Source organism: Zalophus californianus, chromosome 4 (assembly GCF_009762305.2).
Source record: "Zalophus californianus isolate mZalCal1 chromosome 4, mZalCal1.pri.v2, whole genome shotgun sequence".
NCBI lineage: Eukaryota > Metazoa > Chordata > Mammalia > Carnivora > Otariidae > Zalophus > Zalophus californianus.
In genome coordinates this window covers 4,326,292-4,346,556 of record NC_045598.1, presented here as the reverse complement: position 1 = coordinate 4,346,556, position 20,265 = coordinate 4,326,292, and the positions used below count along the sequence as shown (strand labels likewise).

The 20,265-nt window shown below is 63.5% G+C and overlaps 2 protein-coding genes across 9 annotated transcripts in view; one reads left to right on the top strand and one right to left on the bottom strand.

The window, feature by feature from the left end:
• The first annotated feature begins 72 nt into the window (after nt 1-72).
• On the top strand, nt 73-5,193 carry TNFRSF25 (TNF receptor superfamily member 25). The gene is made up of 10 exons (XM_027612713.2): nt 73-736; nt 1,387-1,426; nt 1,612-1,746; nt 2,110-2,277; nt 2,363-2,441; nt 3,172-3,227; nt 3,324-3,431; nt 3,595-3,629; nt 4,102-4,282; nt 4,504-5,193. Exons 1-10 carry the CDS (start codon nt 695-697, stop codon nt 4,824-4,826), a joined length of 1,167 nt encoding a protein of 388 aa, XP_027468514.1. The 5' UTR covers nt 73-694; the 3' UTR covers nt 4,827-5,193.
• Nucleotides 5,194-5,327: 134 nt separating this feature from the next.
• The window catches only part of ESPN (espin), a 30,856-nt gene continuing 15,918 nt past the window's right edge, over nt 5,328-20,265 (bottom strand). For 2 of the 8 annotated variants that reach the window (XM_027612606.2, XM_027612626.2), the window contains 8 exons: nt 19,471-19,672; nt 18,252-18,505; nt 15,423-15,584; nt 15,140-15,332; nt 13,585-13,611; nt 12,326-12,471; nt 11,980-12,243; nt 8,029-10,240 (listed from right to left, as the gene is read on the bottom strand). In XM_027612606.2, coding sequence (XP_027468407.1) covers nt 8,483-10,240; nt 11,980-12,243; nt 12,326-12,471; nt 13,585-13,611; nt 15,140-15,332; nt 15,423-15,584; nt 18,252-18,505; nt 19,471-19,672 — 3,006 coding nt within the window. In that variant the 3' untranslated portion in view covers nt 8,029-8,482. Of the gene's footprint in view, nt 6,228-7,325; nt 7,338-7,435; nt 7,516-8,028; nt 10,241-11,979; nt 12,244-12,325; nt 12,472-12,693; nt 12,911-13,584; nt 13,612-15,139; nt 15,585-18,251; nt 18,506-19,470; nt 19,673-20,265 lie in introns of those variants that run through there. The other 6 variants (XM_027612650.2, XM_027612657.2, XM_027612643.2 and 3 more) reach the window with 6 other exon arrangements.

Genomic DNA, 20,265 nt, shown 5'->3' with positions numbered 1-20,265 from the left:
CGCTCCTGTCCCTCTCCGTCTGTGGGAGGGCACCACTGGAGGAGACTGTGGAAGAGCCTTAGTGAATTAACAGGGTTAGAGGTGACCAGAGGAGCACCTCAAGATCAACCTCACCCCCTGCCTCAGCCCCGAGGTCCACCCTAGACCCCCCATGAAGTGCTCCCTCCCACGAGGTGCCTCAGAGGGCCCCGCCCTGGGGGCAGTCCCCATAAGCTCATGCCGGGGTAGGCGGTGTGTCTCAGGTTCTAGGGAGAATGCCCCCTAGAACCCCCCTCCAGCGGAGGGTCCCGTACCCACACCCAGGTAGTATCTGGGGAGGCTGGGTCTCTCTCCTGTGTAGTTCTGGCCCAACCCCTCATGGCTGAGGGAGGGCTGAGGGCTGAGGCCCGAAGGAGGGAAGTCCCTTCACCTGGAAGTGGTAGTCTCAGGGTTGCGGCTAGGACCCAGGTGTGGGGACCTGGATGCAGCCGTGTCCTGTGTACACCTTGCTGTCCCCGGGCCGCCTCAGGTGAGCTCAGGTGCACAGGGGCAGGCTGCGTGGGCTGGGGGCCCCGCCCTGACCCCCTCCCCTGAGGCAGGCTCCTCTGCGCGGTTTGGGGCAGAGCAGGCGGGCAGAGCGGGCAGAGCGGGGAAGCCCCTGGCTGGCGCATGCCTGTCGCCTGCCGTCGGAGGGCCCAGCAAGGCACCGAGAGCCATGGAGTTGCGGCTGGGGGGCTACACGGCAGTGGCGGCTGCGGTGAGTGGGAGCACGGCAGGGGGGGGGTGGATGGCCTGGAGCCTGACCTCGGGCCCCGGTCTCCGCGCTGTGAATGAAGGGGCCCAACTTCCTTGGGAAGCGTGGCAGCCCCACCCCACCCCCCCCTTTCGACTTAAGAGACTCAGCTAGTTAGAGGCTCAGCCAGGCGGGGCCCTTCCGCTGAGAGGAAACCCCCGCCCAGGGGCCAGAGGGGTCTAGGGGCCCCAGGCAGGGAAAGCTCTGGGTCCCCCACCGTACAGAAAGCACGAGTGGGGATGGGACTGCCTGAGCCTGTGCCGGTGCCCTGGCGGAGGGGAAACGTGTGAGAGGAGCTGGCCGGAGACCTCTGCTCTGCTTCTCCCAAGCCTGGTCCGCGCACGGTGGGAGGGAAGCTCCGCTTACCCCACGTCTGTGGGCACCTCCTCTACTCAAGAACCCGAGGAGTGGGCCGCTCTGAGAGCAAGCGGGCGCCCCCCCCCCCCCCCCCCCCCCGCTGAAGCGGGGCAGATGGGGCAGGGAGGGGCCCTGCGCGGGGAGCCCTGCTGGAGCCAGCAGCGCCCGTCCTCCAGGTCCTGCTCCTTGTGCTGCCGGGCACCCAGGGCCAGCACAGCACTCCCGGTCCTAAGTGTGACTGTGCCTACAATTTCCAGAAGAGGAACGGTCTGTTCTGTTGCAAGGGCTGTCCAGCAGGTGAGCCGCTGAACGGGTGGGAGGGGTGTGGGGGAAAGTGAGGGCAGACAGAGGGAGATGGGGTCAGGCGGGGTCAGGAGACAGAGGAAGCTGGGGTGGGGGAAATAGGGAGCCAGAGATAGGAAGGAAGAGAGGGGAAAGTGGGAACCCTCTTTGACTGTCTGACCCGGGTCTGGTTTCCACAGGGCACTACCTGAAGGCCCCCTGCCCAAAGCCTTGCGGAACCGCCACCTGCCTTCCGTGCCCCCGGGGCACCTTCCTGGCCAGGGACAACCATCATGAGACCCGCTGTACCCGCTGCCAGGCCTGTGATGAGGAGGGTGAGGGGCCTAGCGCTCAGTGGGGCGCTCTTGAGGACAGGCCATGGCCAGGGTATTTCTGAAGGAGGGGGCTACTTGGGCTTAACCTCTGGGTGTGACAGCCCTGTGCCCACGTGTGCCAGGCCCTCCCCCCGATCCTGCCCTAAGATGCCTTTGCCCCCTCTCTCCCTGATGACCCTCCTATCCCTGTATATGCCTCAGCCTTTGATCTGTGGCGCTCTCCATGCTTCTCTCCCTTTGGGGGTTGCCCTGTGTCTGGTCTGTCCCCATCTCCATTTTCCAGGGGATCTGCCCCTAGTCCCCATGGGGGCCTCTGGCCCTGATGGCCTGCATTCTCCCCATCTCCCTGAACACTCTGGCCAGTCTCCCAGGTGGCCCTGACGAACTGCTCAACGGTGGCAGACACCCACTGTGGCTGTGAGCCAGGCTGGTTCCCAGAGTGCTTGGTCAAGTCTTGCAAGATCAGCTCACCCTTCCGCTGCCACCCATGCTCAGACTGCAGGGCCCTGCACCGCCACACACGGGTGCCCTGTGAGTACCCCCATTCTGGGCTACCTACCCCCCCCCCAACTCCCTCTCTCCCTTCGTGACCCACAAGCCATCTCCTGGACTGCAGGTTCTGCCAGAGATACCGACTGTGGGACCTGCCTGCCTGGCTTCTACGAATATGGCAACAGCTGCATGCCCTGCCCCACGTAACTTCCTGGCTGCTCCCGGGACAGGGAAAGGGAGGCTGGGAGCAGAATGGGGACCTCAGGGAAGGGGGAGGGAGCTTGGTCCTTGGATGCTAGAGGGAAATCTTCAGTCACCTTAGGACGGATAAATAGGGGGCGTATCTTCACTCTCTGTCAGACTTTCCTATAGTCATCTTTCCAGCTGTAGATATTAAAGAAGCATAGGATTTGTCAATTTATAGAGAGTCACGTTCAAACCTTGGGCTGAGACTCAAGATCTGCCACTTGTTCTCTGGGAGATCTTGGGCAAGTTACTTCGCCTCTCTGATCTGTGGCTTCCCCATGTGAACATGGCGATATTTAGTTGGTTCTCCCCAGGGCTAAGAGGAAGGGGTAAAGCACTTTATCCACTTGTCTGCTCAGCCAAGTGTGTATTAAGCATCTGCCATTTTCCAGAGATGTTCTAGATGCTGGGGATACAACAGGGAACAAAGTAGGCAAACCCCTGTCCTCATGGAGCTGACATTCTAGTGACCCTCAATCTAGTTTACAAGAAACACCATAAATAGTGGTTGTCGCTATTGTTCCTGGGGACACAACTGAAATTTCAGCAGTACTTTGGGAACATTCCTGGGTAGTGTGGCTCCCAGGGAAGAGGCCTGGGGAGGGAAGGGCCTCCAGGACAGAGAAGATGGGTAGCCCCTCCTGGTGGGTTCTCCCTCATCTCCCTTCCCATCCCCTCTCCTTGCAGGAGCACCCTCGGGAGCTGTCCTGAGCCCTGTGTGACTATTTGTGGCTGGAGGCAGAGTAGGTGGTGTGCTGGGAATTTGAGGATTGCTGGGTCGGGCCAAGGGGAGATTGGGGGCGGGGCTACAACCCACCCCTCACCGGCTGTTCTCTCAGTGTTTTGGGTCCAGGTGCTCCTGGCTGGCCTGGTGGTCCCACTCCTGCTTGGTGCTATGCTGACCTACACTTACCATCGCTGCCAGACTTGCAAGCCCACGGTTGCTAGTGAGTACAGGCGCACGCGCACGTTTCAGGGGTAAGCCCACTCACCCCTGATGCAAAGTGCTGGGGGCCGGGGTGGTATAGGGGAACACAACAGGAGGTGGACCAGCGCCCAGTCTAGGAGTCTTGCCTGGTTGCTGATGTGATGCTCTTTGTCTCCTGGCAGATGAAGCTGGGACGGAGGCCCTGACTCCCCTACAGGTGAGCGTATAAGTAATGTTCCGGGAAGAGAGTGAGCAAGCACCCAGGCCTCAGCGTTCTGGAGCTGAGAGGTTGGGCCTTATGATAACTTGTGATCCCCAGTGTGTGGCATGGGGCTGGCACAGAGTAGACCTAATGAACACCGTGAGTTCACTGAGTTCTGAATGACTGAGAGCAGCACAGCACCTGTCCCTAAGTGGCTCTCAATCTGCTGGGGTCCAGACAGGTTCTGTGGGATAAGTGCCGCCATGGCCAGGCCTCCGACAGGGTTGGGGGAACAAGAGCAGGGCAGCAAGGGCAGGGTATTCCAGGCAGAAGAAATAGTTCTTCTGGGCCACAGCGGAAGGTTATGGCTGACTGCAGACGGCAGCCTTGGAGAATGTTTGCTGACTGAGCCAGGGAATGGCCGCTCCGGGCCAGAGACCCCTTCCTAGGCCAGTTGGGCTGACCTGCGGCTTCTCTTGGCTTCTAGGCCACCCACCTCTCACCCAGGGACAGCACCCACACCCTTCTAGCGCCACTCAGCAGTAGTGAGAAGGTCCACACCGTCCAGTTGGTAGGCAACGGCTGGACCCCTGGCTCCCCCCAGACCCAGGAGGTGCCCTGCCCGGAGGTGGCATGGTCCTGGGACCAGCGGCACAGCAGAGCTCTTGGTAAGAGACCTCACTGGCCTGAGGCCTGGACCCCATCCTCCTGAGTCCCACATGAGTACTAGTTTCCTGAGGCACCACCTGCCCACTTCCCATCCCGAGCTAATCAGGTGGACCTCTCCCTGGCCGGCCCTGCCCGGGGTTCCCGCCTGCCCCCTCCCCTGGCCCCACCCCGGTCCGCGCCTCTAGGCCGCAGTTCGCACTCCCCACTGGCCCGCCCTCAGGCCCGCCGCCGCCGCTTTCGCCAGCGCCCCCTGCAGGCTCGGCGGCCGCCACGCTCCAGCCCGGCTCGCAGCTCTACGACGTGATGGACGCGGTGCCGGCGCGCCGCTGGAAGGAATTCGTGCGCACCCTGGGCCTGCGCGAGGCGGAGATCGAGGCCGTGGAGGTGGAGGTCGGCCGCTTCCGCGACCAGCAGTACGAGATGCTCAAGCGCTGGCGTCAGCAGCAGCCCGCGGGCCTGGGCGCCGTCTACGCGGCGCTGGAGCGCATGGGGCTGGACGGCTGCGCCGAGGACCTGCGCAGCCGCTTGCAGCGCGGCCCGTGACGCAGGGCCCCCGCCGCCGCCTCCGGGCTCCGGCGGCCCCTGCAGAAGCCCTAAGTACGGTTACTTATGCGTGTAGACATCTTATGTCACTTATTAAGCTCCTGGCACGGCCCTGCGTAGCAGCGCCGGCCACCCTCCCCGCTGCGCGCCCCCAGGCTTCTGGGTGGGGCAAAGAAGCGTGGACGGATATCGGGAGGGGGCAGGAGACCGCTCAGCAGTTTCTGGGCCTGAGCTCCGTGAGGCCTTGGTATTAAATCTGTGAAGAAGAGCTACTGCTTGGTGTTTTCGCGAGGCTGTGGTGTTAAGTGGCCCGGGCTTGGTTTCCTGGGGCCGTCGAAAGGGGGGCCGGAAGTCTTGTCACCCCAGGGTCGGGGACCCACGGTGGAGGCCAGTGTGGCCCTTGGCTCCCAGGCTGCCCCTCCCGCTCGGCCGTGCCCCAGTTACCCCGGAAGGGAGCGGAAGTCGTGGCGATCGCGGGAGAGAGTGAACGTCGGCCCCGGCGGCTGAGAGAGCTTTAATGGGGGTGCGGGATGGGGGGGGACGGGGAGGAAGCAGGTGGAGACACAAGTGCACGGCCGCCCGCCCCCCACTCTCTCCACCGGCGCCGCGGAAGGGTCCGGGCAGCGTGGGGCCTGGGTGGGCAGACTTCACGGAACGGGGGAGGGCAGAGGATGGGCCCCCGGAGCTGCAGCTCCGTCCCGACGGGCAGGTTGCTGTTTTCATCGCTTCTGGTAAACAAACGACTGAGAGGAAGCCCTCGGCGGGGATAGGAAATGCGGCCTGGGCGGGCAGGGCACAGATCTGGGTCAAGACGGGAGGAAAACCCCTTCCCGGAGCGCGGGGCCTGCCTCCGCCCAGGATGCGCTAGCCACGCGGGTTTCGGGGTGCGGGGGAGGGGACTGCAGCCGGTTGCGCGAGCCCAGCAGAGAAACAAAAGCCGCCACCCACGGGGTCAGGGAGAGCTCTGCGCGACCTTCAGCGAGTATGCAAATATATGTAAATAGGCATGCAAATAAGCAGCATCTTTCTGCGTCAACAGCTCGCTTGGGCACTTTCTCTGGGCGACTGCGGCGGCGGGCGCGCTCCAGCGTCGCCCCGGGATGGGGCTGCGGGGGCCGGAGCGGGGTCGGGGAGGGGTTCCAGCGCGGGAGGGGAAGGCAGCGTGGCTCCCAGCCATTCCGCCCGGGGCCTGGCAGGCCGGGGCGAAGGCTGGGGTCCCTCGAGCTCACGAGGCTGCGAGCAGGAGGGCGGCATTAGTACTTAGCGATGTCCCCCTTCTTCAGGATGATCTGTCGCTGCCAGGGCGCCAGCTTGGTCTCGTCGTAGCCCAGCGTCCGCAGCTTCTCCGACTGCTCTTTCTCTCGCTGCATCTCCTCCTGCTTCTGTCGCTCCTCTTCTTTCCTGGGCATGGTGTGGGGGCAGAACCGCGGGCAAGTGTGAGGGTGGGCCAGGCACCGTGAGGGGCTCACGGGTGGCAAGGAATGCGTTACGGAGGTCAGGGGCTGGGTTGCTGAGGACAGAGGGGCTAATTATTGGTGGCCAGGGCAATGAGTTCCAGGGGCAGAAGGGCTAGGGGACTGGGGTTGAGTCAGGAGGCACAAGAGCAGGGCTGGTGGGGGGCCAGAGGGGCTTGGTTGAGGGCAGACTGGAGTCACTGGGGCACACACACGAGCTGGGTGAGTGAGAGGCTGTGGCTGAATTATTGCTGGCTGGGGAATTACTGGAAACAGTGGTGCTGGGTCAGGGGTGTGGCAGAGGTTGAGGAGGGGATGAATTTGGCAGTTGGGGTTGGGCTGCCAAGATCAGAGGGACCACACTACTGAGAGGCAGTGGTGGGTAATTAGGAACAGTTATTATAAGATAGGGGCTAGATCTGCATGCCTGACAAGGAAGCCACTAAGGACGTGTGGCGACTGAGCATCTGAGATGTCAGAGTGAGATGCACTGTGGGGGTGAAATGCACATGGCATCTCAAAGACTTTGTTTTTTAAAAAGAAGTGTAAAAAGATCTCATTAATAACTTTTATACTGATTATGTATTGAAATAATATTTTGATATATTGGGTTAAATAAAATATGTATGTTAAGTTCACCTCTCTTTTTATTTTTTCAAGGTGGCTACTAGAGAATCTAACATTACATAGTGGCTCGCATTATACTTCTGTCAGCACTGGTCTAGATTACTGGGGCAGAAACTATGTTTTGAGGGACAAGAGATCAAGGTTATTGACACCGAGGTTGGGTTAACTGAAGGCCAGGTTAACGGGAGACGGGGCCTGGGTAATTGGGAACAAGACTGTTAGGGCATAAGATGTAGACTTCGAGGCAGGGGCTCAGTTACTGGGGGGAGAGGAGGCTGGTGGTATCGTTGGGAGCAGAGAGGTTGTGCTGCAGACCAGAGTGACAGGGGATGTGCTCAAATGGGGCTGGACGAAGGGGCAAAAAGCACGGTGCCTAGGCTGGGGAGGGGTGGCAGGTCGGGCCCAGTCCCACACTCACCGCTTCTGCTCCCTAGAAGGAAAAAGAGATAGCATTATCTTGTGCCACCACGTCAGGGACATGATCAAGACGTCCCACCAGGCCCTGAAGCTTCTGGTTCCCCAGCTCACCTCTCCTCTTCTAGCTTCTTCCGCAGGAGGTCTCGCCTCCAGGCAGGCATGCTGGCCAGCCGGGCCTCCTCCTCTTCCTCCTGAAACACAAGCACAGAGCTTTAGGACCAGCATGGGCGAGGAGGTGGGGGGACAGAAGGGGTGCACCCCCAACCCCGGGGGACCCGCACCAGTCAGGGACAATGGGATACAGATGTCCTTCTACGGGGCACATAGATGAAGGTACCTGGTCACAGTCCCCTTAAAGGGAGCCTCCCAGGCTCTGCCCCCTTTGTAACTCAGGCCCCCTGTGTCCTACAGGTGGCACCAGAGAGATCAGAGCTAAGGTGGAGGAGAGCAGCAGAGAAGGAGCTTCCCCACGAGGACAGCTGACAGATGGCCCCAGGCCCCTGACCCAGACTCTCTGGGCAGACCCCTATGTGGGCCCCCGCAGATCCAGCCAGTTCAGAGAGGCTCAAGCTGGCCTCCAGTGTGAAGAACCTTCTGGCCCATGTGTGTCCTATTCCCAAGTAGAGTAGACACTACCTCTACAACTGTGTGGTTGCACTGACTTGGCAGGAGGGGGGCACGCATCCAACACGGGCGGCTTACAGCAAACAGCTTTATTACTTGGATGTTTACAGAGGAGAACACGTCACACGGAACACTACACACGTGGCTCCCTTGACCTCAAAGAAGTAGCTGTGAATTCCAGTGAAAAACCAAAGAGAGGAGCGCCACACTGCCCCAAGGCGGGCCCACGGTCCCTCACTCGGAGGGGCTGCTGCTTCCACCCGGCTCCAACACAGAGCCAGGCAACACTGTAGGGCCAGAGGGGAACACCTGTTTTGCCCTGTGCCCTGCCCTGCCCATTCTGGCTACCGCCCCACATCTGGCCATGGTGGGGCTGCAAAGGCTGTGGCAGCCTGGTCCTCCTGGGCACTCTGAGTTCTCCAAGGCCGCCCCGCTGGCTTCTGGGTTCTTCCTGCCGGCTTCTGGCCTCCAGAGGGCGTCAGACAGGCATCCAGGCCCGGGTTAAGATGCTTGAGGGGAAATTCCAAATGCTGCTCAGATGTCAAAGAGCTCTGCCTCCTTCTCCTTCCAGAAGGAGAAGCTGCGGTCAATGTAGCGGCAGATGTCCTCGTTGCTGAACTCGCCCATCTCAGATACCAACTCCAGGGGATCTTCGGCAGGGGCTTCGGAACTAGGAGGGTCCCATGTGGGGGGAGGGGCGGCCGGAGGAGGTGGGGTCGGGGGCTGCGGCGCAGGAGCTGGGGCCTCGGGCTGCGCCTCTGGCCAGTCCACCGTCTGAGCCGAAGCGACCTTTTCCGCCGGCTCCCTCTCCTCCTCCTCCTCCTCTCTTTTCTCCTCCTCTTGCTCCTTCACGGCCTCATCTTCCCGAGCTGGCTCGGCCTCCGGGCTGTCTCCAAAGAACTGGCGCCTGAGGTCCTCGAAGCCGTCGCTCCAGCTGCGCCGGCCAGCCTCCACCTGCTCGAGCACCACGCGGTGGAAGAGGCGGATGAGCTCCCACGGATGGCTGCCCAGCCGGTCGAACATCTCGTAGCACAGCAGGTGGCGGAACTTGCGCTCCTCACGGCTCAGGCCCATCTCCAGCAGCTGGAAGTAGCCGAGCATGAAGAGGTCGAGCGTGAGGCTGTCGTAGCGCGGGGGCGCGCCGCCGTCGAGGGGCGGCAGGAAGTGCTCGGGCCAGTACAGGCCGTGCGCCAGGCCCGAGCCGCACGGCGGGCGTGCTGGCACCTGCCGCAGCAGGCTCCGCCAGTGGCCCAGCAGCTTGCCCACCACCTGCCGCTGCTTCAGCAGGCGCAGCAGCCGCCCGTCGGGGCCGTCGGCGGCCTCAGGGACCGGGCCCGCGCCGGCGGCCACCACGCGCGGCAGCAGTCTGCGTAAGCGCGCCTGGGCGTGGCGCCCGGGGCCGCGGAAGGTCCACTTGCGCCAGTGCTCCAGGAAGAGGTAGACGATGCGCTCCTTGCGCATATCGATGTAGTCCTGGACGCCTAGCAGCTCGGTCGACTGCGGCGGCCGGCGCGCCAGCTGCTCGGGCTCGGGCAGCGCCGCCTGGTGGCCGGGCGCGTCGGGCGGGCGCACGGCGCCCAGGGAGTCCCCCGCGGCCCGCAAGCCGTTGGCGGCGGGGTGGCTGGGCTCCCCGGCGCCGGCCGCCACGTAGTCCTCCTCGAGGATGGGCTCTCGGCCGGAAGCGCCGGCAGGAAGGGAGAGCTTGCGGCGCGAGTCGCGCGCGGGCGCCGAGCCCTGGGCGCGCCGCTCGTAGACGGCGCGGAGGTGCTGCACCGAGACGCCGCACTCGAGGATCTCGCGCGCCACGGCCTCGCGGCACCAGCTGAGTGACTGCAAGCGGCCGAGGCAGAGCGGGCCCGGCCGCCAGGGCGCGTCGGGCAGCGGTGTCAGCGGCTGGCCCGTGTCGGCTGCCAGCAGCTCGGCCAGGTGCGCAGGCCGGCCGCCCAGCGCGGCCAGCAGCGTGGCCATGCTCTTGAGCAGCGTGGAGATCTTGCTGCACCAGGCAGGCAGGCTGGCGGCGCGGCCGTGCATGCGGCGCGGATCGACGGTGAAGCGCGGCGCCGAAAGGGCGGCCGAGATCGGCAGCAGCTGCTCCAGCTCCAGCTCCAGCTGCTCCAGGCGCGCCTCCAGCTTCTGCGCCTTGTGCAACACCTGCAGATTCTCGATTTGCTGCTCGATGCGGAGGATGTCGGCTTCGGTCATGAGCTCGCCGAAGGGCCCGAGGATGGCGTTGTGCGCGCTGGAGTACCTCCAGCCCTCGCGGGGGTAGCAGCACGAGCTGGCGGCGGTCAGCTAAGGCGGGGGAAGACAAGAGAGGGGAGGGAGGCGCGTCTCCCTCTGGCCCGGTTCCCGCAGCGGCCGCCGGGGGCGCCATTTGCATGTCCCGGGTGGTGTAATGGCTCCGCGGGGCTGTGATGGCGGGGATGGGCCAAGCCGGGCCGGCAGGTGATTACACTGGGGCGAGGCTTCGGCCCGGGCCGCTACTCCGGGCGCTGGGCAGTGTCCTCTCTGGTCGCTCGCGGGCTTCGTTGGGCGCCGTTGCAGAGACTGGGCAGGCAGATGGAGTCTCCACACCTGGCTAGGTTGCTCATTACACCACCGAAGGAACATGCAAAAGGCGCTAAGCTGCGACGCAAGGCTGCTCTTTCCCACCCCGTCTCAGGTCCGCATCCCCGCGAGGCCTCGCCCAGACCGATGACCCCTTCTCAGCGCCCCCTGCAGCCCAAGCCCTCCCTGTGCACGCTGCTCCTGCTAAACCAGCTGCCTGGCCACGGCTTTCACTCCTAGTCCCCGCACGAGGAATAGGCTCCCCAGGAACTTCGGACAGTTTCGTTCGTTCCTCACTTGAGTGCGGGGCTTCTCCAGCCCTGGCGGGGGGTGGGGGGGGGGCTGTCCTCATCCTCACAGGCCTCCCAGTTCATCTTGACCCACTACAATCCGTTCCCCGCAAATAGGATGAGGCCACTTCCTCAGGTAACCCCTCTCCTAGGCTCCCGACTGCTGCAGGAGAAAGTCCATTTTCTTCAAGTCCAGGCCTTGGTGATCTGACCCGCACTGACCTCTCCATCTCCACCCCTCTCCTAATACAGCCTCGGAGCCTGCTTGCTCTTTGCCCCGCTCTTCCCAGTCCACCTCTTGCTCATCTCCCAAGTCCACCTTGGACATCACTTCCTCCTTCCCTAACGCTGCCCCCAGCCCAAATACGATGGTGGGCCTAGGGCAGTCCCAGTCCGCTGCAGGCCCCATCACAGTGCCACTGTGTTGTAACAGCCCAGTTACTGGCCTCCCTGCTCACTCAGGCTCTCGCATTACCTTGTTTCGTATTCTTGGGGGCATTTATGGCTTTACTAAGGTGCTGTGTTTGCTTGTTGGTTGATCCCCTGCCACCCCTCCTCTCTTCGCAGCCCTGAAAGGTTCATCGTGAATCCCCAGAGGCTACAACAGTGTGTGTCACATACACAGAACCCAGGAACATGTGTTGAGCGGGTCAGTGGCAAACCATCCTGCCAGCCAGTGATGATCAGTCATCTGACAGATAAGAAAATATCTTAGGCTAGATGAGGCTCAGTATCCGTGGCTGGAAAGTGGCAATGCAGGGGAAGGACCCAGGCCAGGCCGACTCCAACCCAAAGCCTGTTGGCTACTCCGAGTGTGGTCCCTGGACTAGTGTGGTCAGCCTCACCCAGGAGCTTCCTAGAAGCACAGAATCTCAGCCCCACCCAGAGTTCCTGAATCAGAACAGGCATTTTTACAAGATCCCAGGTGACTGGAAGTACATTAGAATTTGATGAACTTTGCCATCTCGCTAAAAGACGGGATGCCGGGGGGCGGGGGGGGGGGGTTAGGGGTGGAGACTGGGGACAGTCCCAGGTCAGGGAGGTCGTGGAAGCCTGCTTCCCCCCCCCCCCCCAGAGGTAATGGGAGCCACCTGAAGTGGAAGGGACCGGTAGGCTGCGGGGTGATTTGGGGGATGGGCCGAGGGCCCAGGTACAGACCCTTGGGCCCTCTGGGGTGTAGACCACCCAGCCCACCTTCCGCCTCTGTTCCTCCTCCTCCTGCATCTTCAGCTGCAGTTTCCGCACCATCACCTGCCGCTTCCACTCCGGGATGGGACGGCCCTGCTCGTCGTGCGTGGGGATGAGCGCCTCCACGTCGAGCTGCACACCTGGCGCCGGGGGGGTGGGCGGCGCCAGCGCCATGCTGCCATTGAGCAGAGGCTGCGGCCCCGCGGCCGGCGGAGTGGGGCTGCGGGCCCGTGAAGGCGCCGGCGACGGCTGAGGCAGCGGCGAGTCGGCCTGGGGGAGAAGCAGCGACACTGAGGGCCTGGCGGGCAGGGGTGAGGGGAACCGGAGCAGGAGTGCCTGGCGGGCCGCCTACCTGGGAGATCGGCTGCCCGCTGCCCGAGAACACTGTGGTCAGCCCCTTGCTCTGCGGCGTCGGCTTCAGACTCTTGCCCGCCTTGATCTCGGCCAGTAGCTCGGAGTTGTCCCCCGTTGGGGACATCATGTTGAAAGACTTGGTGCCTGCACGGAGGCAGGAGAGGCGGAGCTGGCCGGGGCCGGGGCTTGCGTCCCCGCTGCCCCCCATCTGACCCTCTGCTGCCTCCTCCAGAAGTCAGGAGGGGCCAGGGCCCCAGATGGCAGCTCTCCAGGTCCCAGGTCCCCTGGGCGGCTCTCGCGGACCCCAGAGGGGAGTTCCCCACTCGCAGCTTTGGGGGGGGACACCATCCTCCCGGCCCTACTCACGGGGTGTGGGGGCCCCGCCTGGAGGCCCCCGGGAGTACATGCTGGCTCTTGGGCCGACCCTGGGGACTCCAGCGAATGTCTCTGTCCAGGACACTGACTGACCAGCTCCAAGACACTACCTGGGGGCCAGCCACCCGACCTTTGTCCTGGGTTCCCTGGCTCGGCCCTGCCGGGGTGGAGTCTTCCTCCAGCCCTCTCTGCATCAGCAAAACTCAGTGACCCTTGGACTGAGTCGCCTGGGGCCTCCATGGCTATATGGACTCAGAACCCTGGATGCCAGAACCCAGCCAGTCCCCTCCCCAGCCCCCATACCCACAGACAGACACACGCGCTGACACACTGGTTGCAAGCCCGTAGCACACTTATGGCAAAGCGCTGCTCAGCTCTGGGGGACCTAGGAAAGTGGAGCCCTTACTAAGGATATGGGGTGAAGGCCCCCAGGAAGAAGGGCCGGGTGAAAAACATGCAAATACCCAGTGCACGGAGTTTGCATTTTCTGACAGGGCTAGTAGAGGTGACTGGGGTTTGGGAAGGGCTGTCTTTAGAGACTGAGGAGGGGTGAGGGCTGGGTGAGGGCAACAAAACAGGCCAACAGGGGACTCTTAGGTTCCCCGGGGCTGGGGATTCCTGAGCGAGAAGCAGGAGAGGTAAAAGGAAAAGGTGCCAGGCAGGCACCGGCAACAGGTCCATTTATTTAGGCAAAACAGCCCCGGGCAGAATTCATGGGTGTGCATGTGGGTGCAGTGGAAGGAGGAATGTGGCTGTAGTGTGGAGGACCCCTGGCCCTGCCCTTTTTAAGGTCCCACGTCCTTCGGCCTTGATTTCCCTGAGCGTGCCTTGTTCCCCACCCTGCACCTCAGCCAGGAGCCACACACGCAGCTAGCTACTCACTCTTCCTGTGCCTCAGGACTCTCACTTCTAGGGACAGAGAGGAGAGAAGTGACAGCGCAGTTAGGAGGGGGAGGGGGCCGGGTTGAGGCTAGGACTGCGGGGGAGGGGCGGGGGGGGGACAGCAAGAGAAGGGAGGACAGGAAGAGGGGAGGGAGATGTGCAGAGGAGAGGGGAGAGGAAAGAAGGAATTTTCCAGGTCATCTGACCTTGGCTCAGCGTGCTCTGGGGCTCCACAAGGGTGGTCCGCCCAGTTCCGGCCATTACTGGTCCATGAGGATTGGGTAGGGCTGCCACTGGCCCTGGCCCCCCTAGCAAGGGCCTCAATCTTGGCATTGGGTTGGGATAGGGCACCCAGCCCAGGTTCTGCTGAGAAGGGGTGTCTGGAGAAGCCCGGAGTCTATTTTTCTTCTGTTCCTAGCTTCAGCCTTGCTCCAGATGGAAAAAGCTAACCCCCGAGCTACGGGCCATTCTGGAGGCTCAGGTGGTGGTGAGCATGCTACCATGGGCTCTGGTCTGCAGGGGCTGAGGCTCCACAGGTACCCTAGGGAGCCCAGGCTGGTCCTATTCTGGACCCTATTACACCCTTGCACTCCTAGTTAGGGAGATGACACTTTCGTTGGTGTCACTAAACATGGTCCCTGCACTGAGTGGCTGGGCAACCCTCCTCCTCCCAGGCTTGGGCGGGAGCATCAGCACCCAGGCCCACCTCCTGGGCCTTACAGGAGCCCTGGCATGCAGGAGTCTGACCCACGTTACAGAAGCCCAGGAATCCTGGTCACCAGTCTATACCTTAAAAAGAAGGTGGGGGCGCCTGGGTGGCTCAGTTGGTTAAGCGACTGCCTTCGGCTCGGGTCATGATCCTGGAGTCCCGGGATCGGGTCCCGCATCGGGGTCCCTGCTCAACAGGGAGTCTGCTTCTCCCTCTGACCTTCCCCCCTCTCCTGCTCTCTCTCTCTCATTCTCTCTCTCTCAAATAAATAAAATCTTAAAAAAAAGAAGAAGGTGGGGGGGGGTCATCAGGAAGGAAGGGGCAGAGCGTGATGGGTCACTGGCCTTGTCCCCAGAACCAGGTCCTAGCTGGCCTGGAGCCTCTGGGGGTATCTGGCTGGGAAGAGTCCCTGAAACATCTGAGAAGAGCTCAGGCTGTAGCTAGCTTGGAAGAACAAGAGAAAGAAGTGAGGAGCAGAAGAGAGACGTAGGATAGACATGGGGCAGGAAGAAACTTGGCCAACAGCCCTGCCTCCCTGAAACTAGTTCTGCTTCTCAGAGTTTCCTGTGAGCACCAGCTCATTGGAAACACCAGACACCAGAGCTGGGAGGCCTTCCCTGCTGGATGGGACGTGGGCCCAGAGAGGGAAGGGGACTTGCCTGGGCTCACACTAAAGCAACTCAGAGGCTTCCCTTAGGGTCCTCATTGGGCTGGGGGCTGCAGCAGGAAGAACGAGGGGGAGGAGTCAGCGCTGGGGCCGTCGCCACTGGGAAGGGAGCGAGGTCTAGGTTTCCCGCCCCTTCAGGGCTAGCGCCGCCCCCCGCCCCTCAACCCGCCCCCACTCACTGCCAGTGGACGAGGAGGAGCGACGCTGCCCGCAGCCAGGGCCAGCGCCCTCGAAGGGCAGAGGCGGAGCAGGCGGCGGCGAGCTAAGGGCCTCCGGCAGGGGTGGCGGCGGCGGCGGCGGGGGCAGCTCCCTGGACGCCTTGAGGTCCGCGGCGCAGCCGTTATGCACGTGGTTCCCGGGGAGCAGCGCCGCCTGCGGGGGAGCGGAGGGGCTAGCGAGTGAGGCGCGGGAGGCCAGGCCGGGTCCCCGGCGGCCGGCGGGCGCGGGCTGGCAGGCACGCACCTCCTCGCTGTGCGCCATGCTCCGGCCTGCGGCCAGCGGCTCCCCGGGACAGCGGCCCAGCTGCCGGTAGTAGTCCCCCGTGCTGGGCTGCTTGCTGAAGGCGCGGGGCTTGCGGCCGGAGTCCTGCCTCCTCAGCGCGTTGCGGCCGTCCCGGCAGCTCAGCTGCGGAAGACAGCGGTGGCGGGGCTTCGGGGACTGGTCCTTGCTGCCTCTCACGCCCCGCCCTCCCCCAGCCCTTCACATTCCCGGGGCTCCTGGCCAGCGGCCGTCGAAGGGGTGCAGCCAACCGGGTTCCCAGACCCTCCTGTTCTCAGAGCGGAGATGGGGCGAGGGTCCTGGGGAAAGGCAGGCTCGGTCGGCCCTACAGGGAGGGGTTCTGGGCGCGGGCCAAGGGCCCCAAGGGCCCCCACTGAAGCTAGAAGGGGCGGGACCAGGGGCGGGTTGACCCAGCCCAGTCGCCAGGGGGAGCCGGAGAAGGGGCAGCTCGCGGCTTAGCCAGCGCTAAGGCCTCAGGCTCACCCCACCCCTGGCCACCCGACCGTCGGGCGCGTCCCCACGTCTCTGCCGAACCCTCTCTTTCGGGGACCCCAGCGAGGGAGCCCCCCTCAGAGCCCTTGTCCTATTAAGCTCCTGTTTGCCCAGGGCTCTCAGCCGCCCGGCCCCGGGGCTGCTCCTACCTGCGACTGTGCCGGTGGCCCCCGCTGTGCACCTGGCGGCGGGGGCGGCACGGACCCGACACCTGCGCCACCTGATCTTTCCTCTCAGGTTACAGCCCAGCCCTTGCCCGCCCGCGCCGAAGAGCGCCTATGAGCTCTGTCGGCCTGACATCACCCAGGGCCCGCCAAACCCGGGCTGACCCACTCCCAGCACTAATAGGGGACGCCACGGGAGCTCCAACGGTATCGCCACAACCAGCCGCTGCGCCCTACCTGCCCGGCGAGCCAGATGTGGCCCCGCCCCCTACGCCTCTCTCCCTCCTCTAGGCGCTGGGCATCCCGGCCTCCATCCTCCTCCCCCAACTGGCCCCTTCCAAACCCCGTGGACAGAATGCGGACCTGACCGCGAGCAGCGGAGCCCCCCATATTTGGTACCCCTGGGTTCCGGGTCACGCCCCCGCCCTTCCCCTCCCGCATCTGGAAACCATCGACATCCGCGTAAGCGACACCGACACCCGCGCCTAAGCCTCGGGTTTCAGGGGCGGACAAGGCAGGCTCGGATGACAGCGCGGTGGCCCGCCCCGTCGCAGCTGCCCCCCGCTAAGCCCAGCCCAGGGAAAAGGACGTGGGGCGGCAGGGCCAAAGGCCGAGTCACCGTGCGGGGCCTGTCCCCTGTTCCACCCGCCCAGCCCCCGCGCCCGTGCGTCCCCGCGGTGGCCCCGGACCTCCACGCCCCCCCCTCCCCCGAACCGGCTCTCGTTGCAGGAAACCCGACACCACAGGATTTGTTTTCTGGGCCAGTCGGGCCCCTCGGCGCCCCCTGCAGCCCCGAGGCGCTGCTGCCGCGACCCTGCTCCCGATGCGGTCAGACAAGGGCCAGGCCCAGGGGGCGGAGGCGGGGGCGCGAGGCGCAAGGCGCAGCGGGCACACAAAGGGCCCTTTGTGGAGCTGCCGGTCCGCCTGCAGCCCTGCACGCACACACCGGGTAGGGACACGGGACCTCAAAATCCTGGTGCTCAGGGGAGTGGAGGGGGCACAGGCTGGGCCACCTGTCCTGTGGCTTTGGGCAGGGCTCACACAGCTGCCCTGCAGGGAAAGTCGGCTGGCCCTTGGCCCCCTGCAGTCCTCCCCTGGGCCCTCTCCACCTCATAGAGTTGAAAGGGGACCCGACTGAGAGCTTGGTCCAGGATGGCAGTGAGGGCAGGGTGGAGTCGCTGTGGAGGTTGTCCTGCCCCCTCCCCCACCCAGTGGCCTTGTGACCCGGGTCACCTGTGGGCAAATTGGTTCCTCAGCTTGCCTCTGGAGTGGCTTGCCTTGGGCTTGAGAGAGAGCTACAGGTCAGGGTTCCCACGGGCCCCCTCAGGGGCCTCTACCCCACACTCAGCCACCTGTGGTCTCAGGTTGTCCCCCACCTCCCAGACCAGCCAGGACCCCAGGATCCCCTATGGGGCTCCCTGCCTGGGACTCTCAGCTACCCAGACCAGTCCTCTGGCTCCAGAGCCTCAGCCAGGACACCAGAGGCCCTGACATCCTGGGCACCTCACATTCAGTGTGCCCGCACTGGACACTACCTCATGGCCCCCATCTCAGGACTGGCCCTTCCACCAACCTGGGCACTCCAAGCCCCAAACTGGGGAGCCAAGTTCAGTTTCACCCCTCCCTCAGCCCCCTCCGAGTGTGGAGTCCTGCTAGTGCTCTCCTCCTGCCTCCACCCTCCCCATGGCCCTTCACAGCCATGCCGCCTGCATCTCCCCCCCGGAGCACAGACACCCCCTCGGGAGCCATTCTCCACCTGAGCGGGGGCTATGGGCATGTTTAGGGCTGTGGAGAGACAGTCTGCACATATTCTCTGCCAATGACCACTGTGACCACCCTGCCACTCTGTGCAAGAGGTGAGGGAGGACCCAGCTCCCTGAGAGGCACAGCTGTCCGATTACATGTTCCTTCACCCATCCCCAGCTCCCGAGAGGGTAGTGGCTTTGTCTTACTCATCTGTCTCCAGTGCCCAGCCCTAGGTCCCCATGGGGCTGGCCAAGAGCTTTGACTCTCGAATAGGCCACACTGGCCCAGGGACCCCCACCCTGTGCCCATGAGACAGTCTCCTGGCCTCGGGTGCTGCCTATCCGTCCAGTCGCAGTGCTGGGAGGCAGGCAGGTGGGTGAAGCTTCACTACCTCCTTCTTGAAGGCCTCCGTCTCCACGTGGCGGAGTTTGCTCTTGGTCTGCATGTAGATGTCAGCTGCATGTGGCCCCACGGGGGGCTGGGGAGCTGGGTAGCCTGGTGGGGGTGGGGGTGGGGGCGGCGGAGGGAAGCTGGGTGGTGGTGGCAGTGGTGTGTTTCTCTCCATCTGGCCCCGGGGCCGGCCTAGCTCCGGACTCAGCATGTCCATGTAGTTTCGTGTATCTGCAGCTCTTGAGCTGGGAAGCCCTGGGGAGGGAGGGAAGGCTGGGTTTGGGAGTTCACAGAGAGGCTGTCCCCCAGGACTGAGGCCCTCTTCCACCCAGAAGCAACTCACCAAGGGGTGAGGTGGGCTTAGGGATGCAGCTCAGTATGGCTCCACTGTGGGCCCCAACAGTGCAGGGCCCACCTCGCCCTGCCCTGTCCTGCCCTAGCCCTGCATGTGTTGGGGAAAAACCATGCACTCAAGTTTGGAGGGAGGCCCCGGGGGCTTTCAACACCAGGGCATGCTGGTGGATGGGGCACAGCCACCTGGAGGGTGAAGGGGCAGCTCCTCGGGTTAGACCCGGCAGGGTGGGGTGGCAGGAGTATGGATGGCCACACCCCAAATTGCAGGGCACCCCACCATCTCCCAGGCCACCCATGCTCAGGGTGTGCCCAGTGTGTGTTGTCAGTTTGTGCATTTGTGCAGGTTTGTCAGTACACACAGGTGTTCCTTTGTATTTACAAATGGGTTTGCATCGGTCTGTGGACATGGGGTGTGTGTATGTGTGTGTTGCCAAGTATGCACACGTCTGGAGTATGGGGGTGGGGGCTGTGTGTCTGTGCCGCGGCGCAGGTGTGTGCATGCATCTGCACGGGGCTGTCTGTGTGGCTGTGTGTTCCCATCTGTATATTGTGCATACACATGTATGAGTGTGCATGCTTGAGTGTGACTAGGTGTGTGTACAGTCTGGGGAACACTGTGTGTGAGGACAATGAATCACGTGTGCAGTGCATGGGGGTTCTGTCTGAGGGAGTGTCCCTGTGGATATACAGGTGTGTCTGTGACGAGCACAAGTGTCGCCTGCCGGTCACCACAAGCAGCAGCCCCTCCTGGTGACCGGGGTAGCCTCCAGCGTCAGCTGTGGGCAGAGTGGGCCCGAGGCTGGCCTCCAGGGCCCAGTGGCCGGTCCCATGCCCTCTCCGCCCCCTTCCCAGCCCGGCCCACTCACGGCGTGGGGTTTGCTGGTCCTTGACGCTGGAGTGGCTGGAGGAGCAGGAATCATAGTTCGAGAGGGTGCTGGTGGGCGACCTGAGGTCAAAGTTCAGCGGCTGCACCGACATGGTGGTATTGGGTGAAGACATGCCAGAGTCAGGCTGCTTGGCCTCCAGCTCAGCGGATGGGTCCCGGGACAGGACACGGTGCTCCACACTCTGCAAGGGAGGGGAGGCAATGAGGACAGCCCGACCTGAAGACCAGTGTGCTCCAGGCCAGGGTCCTGCTCAGGCGCATCCTTGCTGTGTGACTTAGGCTGAGCCGCTTCCCTTTCTGGGCTCCCTCCCCATTCTGAGAATGTCTCTCAGGTTCTTCCCGGGGGGAAGATTCAAGCCCAAGCCTGGCCCCCTGGCAGCAGGACCACAGGTTCCTGGGAAACTCCCACCCCAGCCACTCCTTGCTCAGGGGGATTGAGAGACTGTCAGAAGAGGGGGCCCTGGTCTGGACCCCAAGGGGAAGATTTCTCCTTCCTCATTAGAGGGACTGGGCTCCAGTGTATCTGTGGGGCAGGGTTCAGGTGCCACAGCTGCTGGGGGCAGGGGAGGCATGCAGGACACCCAACTTGCAGGAAGGACTAATTCCCCATTACTGGCCAGCAGCCCTTGTCTCTCCTTGTTCTACTGGGGCAAATCCCAACACCAGCCCAGCCCCTCTCTCCTGATGCGGCCCTTGGAGAAAGGGTGGGGCCTGGGGTGGCCCAGCTGAGTCTGGTGGGCAGCCCAAGCTCAGGCGGGAAGCCTGCTGTCCCCAC

Excerpts from the sequence above, each read along its gene's own strand:
- TNFRSF25 (XM_027612713.2), top strand. The coding sequence starts at position 695 with ATGGAGTTGCGGCTGGGGGGCTACACGGCAGTGGCGGCTGCG. Across the intron at positions 1,427-1,611 it reads TTGCAAGGGCTGTCCAGCAG|GGCACTACCTGAAGGCCCCC; the intron begins GTGAGCCGCTGA and ends TGGTTTCCACAG. Across the intron at positions 2,278-2,362 it reads CCGCCACACACGGGTGCCCT|GTTCTGCCAGAGATACCGAC; the intron begins GTGAGTACCCCC and ends CCTGGACTGCAG.